We start from the raw sequence: 6,959 nt of genomic DNA, 5'->3' as shown, positions 1-6,959 counted from the left end.
AATTTCTACCATTTTATTGTTGTGCATTTTGAATTTTTGGGATTCTCGGACTCCATGTTTGCTTGTATAGTTTTTGCTCAATTTCATCTGAAAGTTTGCCCCTTTTGTTCCTCTCCAAATCTTCTGAATTGCATGCTGTTGCTTTTTCGTGTAGTATATACTGTTTTTGTTGTGTAAATTAGTGGTGTCGAGTTCGCGTTGTGGTTCAGATTTTATGGATTTCAGTTTGTACTTAGAAACCCAAAAGGAATGAGAACAGTTTTAGTAGCAAATAGTTGTTGATAAATGCCTTGAATCTTGTGAAACCTAACATAGGCAAGAGCCAGGAATTGGACTTTATGGGTTCTAAATTCTAGGATAGCAATATCAGGTGTTAGTAACTGGTTGTAGGGTTTGGATGAAAGCTATTAGCTTTGGCCTAACCTGACTTCTAGCTTCGCTAAGTATATATGTGAGTTGTGAGTTTTTGTACTTATCTCGGACTAATGCTTGCTGAAGTCCTCTTTATCTGCTTGTTTGTATTTTTAAATAAAAAGCAATGACTTTTCCAGATAAATTGCATATTTGGCTGTATTGAGAGCATAAAGTGTTTCAAAAAACTAATGTAAGTTTTTTCAAAAACCAAATCTATTGAAGACATTTTGTTAGTGTTTTAACTTATCAAAAACCAATCAGAAGATAAATGAATTAAATAGTTGGTTTTAGGAGAATTGGTAGCTGTCATGAATTAGGCGTCAACATAAATGCTCATATTGCAAGAAGGTGGAAGCTATTTTCTGCACAAGTTCTCTCCTTTTGCCTGTATAGTGATTTCAGTCTCTTTTGGTACCTCCGGTTCCTTGCATACGTGGTCTGCATGATATACCTCAAAAACACACTTAGTATGGTACGTAAGATGATACTTCCTCCGTTCCATTTACGTGGCACTATTTCTTTATTAGTCTATTCCAAAAAGAACGCACCTTCCTCTATTTGGTTTCAATTTGACCTTAAACTTTCCATTTTACTCTTAATGGCATATAGCCACAAAAATCTCATGGCAAGTTTAAGACCACAAGTTCCAAAAGTCCTTTCATTTTTGTCTTAAACTCCATGCCCAGTCAAACTACGTCACATAAATTGGATGGAAGAGTATCTTTTCTTATTATATCTAAGTATTATTTAGTGAAAGAATCCACCGTAAATTGTACAATATCTAACTATAGAGTAAAGTACATCAGGGAAGCAGAAAGTATAGTAGCCTTGAAGAGTTCCAGAATGTCAGGCTCGGGGCTGTTGCCATCTCGCGTCACGGAGCGAAACCTTCTATACATGGTTCACCTTTCTCAAAATTTTGTTTCTTGTTTACAAGCAACATGGTCAACAAATCCTTTCCCCAGGTTCAAGTTTCTCTAATATGACAGCTATTGATAAATTTATCAGAGAAGTTGACATACTTTGTCCACAAGGGTCGAAGTTGAGGGAATGCTATATCTAGCCAAGGTTTTGCTCGACCGTTGAAGTGGATCACACCAGCACTTTGAGCGTCCGCAATACTCGTATTATCTTGGTACCCGAGTCCTAGCATGTGCCAGAAGGATTCAATGGCATGGACATGACCGTGAAATGCAATTAGACCTGGAGGTAATGTTCCTAGCTGCCACAAACTTAGGTCTGACTTCAAGTTCTGCACAACAGAAGGAAAACTAGATCACTAACTTTTTTAGTAAGCATTTTCGAATAACTTTAAAAGATTTACTGGTTGAAACAAAATTCAAGAATTTTGCAGAATGTTTGGAATGCATTTCTTTGAAGTAAAAGTTGATGTCACTTGTAGTCATGGGCGGAGCCGAAAAATCATACTATATATACTAGGTCAAAATTTTTATGTATATATATTAGATGTTCAATCCCCTTGTATGTTTACTCCTTTGTATTTTGAACCCCCTTACTGAAATTTCTGGCTCTGCCACTGCTTATAGTTACCTGTTCAAGCCAATATTGGTATGCTTGACTTATATTTGTTTCTCTCCATGCTTCTAGATCAAAAATATTCATGCCATAAGCCCATGCGCATTCATTCGGATCAAAGTTGTTTGATATCATAGGATGAGAAAAATTCAAATAGCTTTTGAAGCGCTTTGACATCACAAATTTGTCCTCTCCCCTACATGTCTCCACTGCTCCATTCACCTTTCCATTCATGTCAATGTCCCATAGAGATGAAAGATCAGTTTGAACGACGACGTCGTCATCCAGGAAGACTACCTTATCAAGACTGGGAAACAACTGCAAAAATATTTGTACTTCTCAGTATTGAAAATTTTAAGTGCATAAAAAAAAGATGGATGTTATATGCAATTTAGGTGAGCTTGAAATTAAACTACCCTTACTTCTGGCAAATATATCCTTATGTGGTTCATTAGGGAATTGTATTTGGGACTGAGGGCTTGCAACTTTGCTGCAATGATATGAGGCTTTTCGGTTGTATTTGCTACGATTGCTGATGATCCTCCCCTGAATTGTGATCTTGCTTTCTGGTCTTTTTCCATTGCTTCCAGAACTGGGACCTTTCCCTTTGTTAACCAATCAAAATGGTGCAACGCTTTAACCTCGATGATTGCAGGTGTCAAAGGATGTAATGAAAACCAAGCTTGCATCGGTGAGAAGGTTTTGCTATCCGTGATTATGTGAAGGACAACTCTTTCAGGGCGGAAAGAGTTCTGGACGAGCGATGATGCAACAACAGAAGCAGCAAGAATATTGTCAGAGGCAAGGACAAAATGGAAATATGAATTATCAACCAGGGCAGGAACAAGTTCCGCTGATGGTAATTGGAGACGGGCATTGGCGTTGATAGAATACTCATGCGCTAGCTTGAGATCAAGACAGTGCAGCTGTTTCGGGATGCCACTAGATGCCACATGCCGATAAAGGTACTCTTGAATTTTGGCAGTTCTTGTTGTTTGTTCAAGGAGAGTTACCTGCAATAAATAGGCACTAATTTTTGAAGACATAATTCAGTAAAAGTGTACTACTCTCTCTAATAAGTTAATCTTTTAGATGAGACAGTAATGATTCTACATGGTATCAGCTTAAGCAGAGGTAGGTCCTGAGTTCGAGTCTCATTGTCATCCATTATCAAAAAAAAAAAGAAATTCACATCCTAGGTGCATAAAAAGGAATATGGCTCACACGAGAGGTGTGTTGAAGACATAAATAAGTAAATAACAATATGCTCTCCCTTACAGCTTACAGCTTAAACTTTTAGATGAGATGGTCACATAATTCAACACTAATCAGGCCTTGACTCGCAGCTAGGCAGATTAGGAGTAACTGTTTTCTTCTTCTGGATTGCATACGAGATCTGTTTTTTTGCCTTGACTGGTTAATGTGATTACACATTGTGGTATCTTAGAATTACTTTATATCTATGTATAATGGAGAAAGCATGATAAGTGCACAATACCATAGCTTTAAGTTTGACAGCAAAGGTTTCTGCATCTGGCTTTGTGTCCTTCATTTCTGCCATAAACTCTTCTAATGTTTGAGGAGTTTCGGGACCTGCTTCCATTTCAATCTGGTCTGAAGGTTCCTCCAATACTTGGTATATCACCTCTGGAACCTAACAGAAGTCAGGGGAATAGAGATTTTAGCATGTGATTTTAGAAGTTAGCTATAAAAGCACAATGAAAGGAGATTTCAGAGTTATTAGGTAGGTGCAGGGGACAGTACTATGCACAAAAGGATAAAAAATACACGGCTCAGAAGCATACAGTTGATTCGAGCTGTCTTCCCAAAATCCTTGGTCCAATTTTTCTCCCCAAGCAACCTGCAGTAACATGAAATTTGGAGTTTCTTCAGTATGCTGAGAGATCCTCATTAATGCTTCTATATTTCTTATATCCAGTGCTGCTTAATACATCTTCTTATACATGCTTCTTGGTTTGGTGAATTGTGGGCGCGTGTATGTGTGTGAGAAAGAAAGAGAGAGAGAGATGTACCTAGCGTTGAACATTTTCGTTCACCATCGATGGTGTCTACAGCTGTTAAAACGAAGACAAACCGGAGAAGAAATGTAAAAAGCAGGAGTGAATAGAAGACCATGAGATACGATAATCGTCTTGAACCAACTTTTACTTTGATGAACTCCTTGAAACCTTTAGCTGGTAGGAGAGTAACATGCCTTAGACTTGGTGATATGAGAAGCTGCATTGTTTGTTTCATTCAATAACAAAGAAAAATAAGAACCAATATTGGTACTCTGGCTTTAACTAGAGTACTATTGGTGTTCTTGGTCAAGTTATTTCAATTTGGAAATCACTCATATGATAAGTTTTTGATTAGTTGAATTGTAAAAGACACCTTGTACAAGAGATGTTGTAAAAGGAAGGATTTTGCAAAAAGTTGTTGAAGGGAGTTTGATGTTCAAAGTTGCTGTCACTCACCTAACCTTGCTTAGCATGAAGGTTAAACATGGAAGTTTTCCAGGTTTTAACATATTTGTATCAATATTTGACAGAGAGGAAGACTATGTGGATTGTGGTGGTTGTTTCATTTCAGAGTTTTAATTACTATACATACACTTATAGTGTAAAATAATGTTTACTTCAGGTCGCCTAATGATGATTACAAGTAATCGCCCATGAAAGGTAGGATTAATAACTTGGAAAATAAGGTTGGTTATTTGCTAAAATAGATAAAATACATTTAGGGATCGTTCAGCGGACGTTTTGGATAAGGAAGAACATTAGACAATAGCAGATAAATTACCACAAAAGGATGTGGTGCAGTGGATGAGACTGCTCTTCCCTTAACCAGAGGTCTCGGGTTCGAGCCATGGGTGTGGAAAAATCTGCTCTTCCCTTAACCAGAGGTCTCGGGTTCGAGCCATGGGTGTGGAAAAATCTTTGGTAAGGAGCGCTTCCCCCCGAATGGGGCCCTACGCTTCCCCCCGAATCCAGATATAGTCGGGCTCCAATGCAGGTGTCGGACACCGGGTGGAAAAACAAAAAAAAAAAAAGCAGATAAGTTAGTAGGAAATAAATAGGGATAAGGAGCAAGAACTCAAGTAACTGTCCTTCGTTCTCTTGTTTGAATTGCAATTAAACTCTGCCTGATATTTTACTGAAAGGGTTATAGGGATAAGGATAATAATCTCCGGATAAAATATGAGTTTATTTTATCCCGTGTTTGGATGAATTTTATATTAAATTATAAGCAACATCAGAATTGTTTATACCACAATTGTAATACTATTTTTATACCCCACTCTATGTAGGATTACAATCCCGGGAACATTAAACCTGGGTTGAAACAACAAAATGACATATTTGCCTTTCTCCAAAGCTCTTCTTCCGAAGTCTCTTAAGAAAGACAAGGTCAAAATTAAAAGTAAATATTTATTCAAGTTTATCTAGTATAAAATCAAATACATATTTTATACTATACTATGTATAATTGCTTTTTAAGTTCAATAAATCAAACATTTACCAATATATTTATAATTCCCGTATAACACTTGATAGTGTAAAATTTTGAGTATGATCAGTATGTATAAGTTAAATCTTTTCGAAAAAGACACAGGAATTGGCTTGGTTTTGTTTAGAAGATGGGACTTTGTGGAAAAAGTTTTAAAAAAAAACAAGTGTACAAGTTAGAAGAAAAGAGAAGACAGTTTGGTGTTGTTTCACTTTGCCTTCACATGAAGTTATGAGTATAGTAAGCTTGAAAAAAACATGAGGGATTTGAACAGAGTTTCTAAATGGACAATGACATACTGTCTTCCTCCTTTCTTGGTCTGTCTTAATACGAGGGTGACCACTAATCATGGTGTGGTTGGGCTTTGAGTTGTTGACTGTTGGAGCAAAAAATAGTTTTGGACAATAATAAACTAATTTAATTAGTATTTAAGTTATGTATACTGTCTAGGGGCGGGCATAGTTTGGGCAAACCCGAAATCCGAATTGAATTTTTTATTTGGATTTTCGGATTGCGGATTGAGTTTCGATTTTTTTTGTTTTATTTTTTTATATTGGATTTGATACTTCGGTTTTTGGGTATATCCGAAAATTTTTATACCTTATATTTAGTCATATCCCTTAGATATTAGTCCATTACCGATATGCCAATAATAAATAAGTCCAATATCTTACTCATTAGACATTAGCTCATATATCCAATATTAATTACTAAGTCACTATCGGAATACTTTCTATTTGACATGATTTTACTATGGTTAATTCTTATGAGTTTATTAATGTTTCTATTGTGTTTCCTTGATAATGATTTCATTATTAGCATGAATACTTTATTTGAATGATCATGATGAGAATGAGGAACTATTAAGGCAATATAACATGAATGCTTGGCTTAAATGTTCATTTTTGTAAGAAGAAGAAGATGTTCAACTTATAGGCTCAAAATCAAAATTTTGGAATATCCAAGTCAGACTAATCCGAAATCAAACTTAAAACATCGATCCAATCCGAGCTTATTTGTATTAGATTTGGATTATAATCCAAGCTGAAATTTTCTTATTTAATCTTAATTTCCCGAATGCCCACCCCTGGTGGCCGGGTAATTTTTTTTCACAATATGCAATTAACCCATTATAGGCTTATAGCTGTTAACCTATTATATACAGTTGGGGCAAGATCACCTTGGGCGAAACTATTTACATCCAACAACTGAAAAGATTTATGTGTGTTTGTGTATATATATATATATATATATATATATATATATATATATATATATATATATAATTTCGACTATTATTTTGAGAGCAGTTATACAATGTCATTCTTTATGGAGTTGTTCATATGGGCTAGGCATGCCCATGCACGCCTTGGAATTGTATGAACTGGTGTGAGTCCACCATTTTGATGGACCATTAAAATGGTCAGCCCCGCCTTGAGTGGGCCGCAGGCTAGGCCGAGTCAGGCCATCATTTTAAAAATATTTTACATAATATTTTT

At 36.1% G+C, this 6,959-nt stretch overlaps 1 protein-coding gene across 1 annotated transcript; it reads right to left on the bottom strand.

The window, feature by feature from the left end:
- On the bottom strand, positions 1,120-4,533 carry LOC109230785 (probable galacturonosyltransferase 12). The gene is made up of 6 exons (XM_019396220.1): positions 3,984-4,533; positions 3,756-3,811; positions 3,449-3,604; positions 2,373-2,963; positions 1,966-2,268; positions 1,120-1,666 (listed from the first exon to the last, which is right to left on the bottom strand). Exons 1-6 carry the CDS (start codon positions 4,204-4,206, stop codon positions 1,382-1,384), a joined length of 1,614 nt encoding a protein of 537 aa, XP_019251765.1. The 5' UTR covers positions 4,207-4,533; the 3' UTR covers positions 1,120-1,381.

This window comes from Nicotiana attenuata, chromosome 8, assembly GCF_001879085.1.
Source record: "Nicotiana attenuata strain UT chromosome 8, NIATTr2, whole genome shotgun sequence".
NCBI classification, from domain to species: domain Eukaryota; kingdom Viridiplantae; phylum Streptophyta; class Magnoliopsida; order Solanales; family Solanaceae; genus Nicotiana; species Nicotiana attenuata.
Note: the sequence above shows the minus strand (reverse complement) of the source record. Positions and strands in the feature narration are given on the sequence as shown.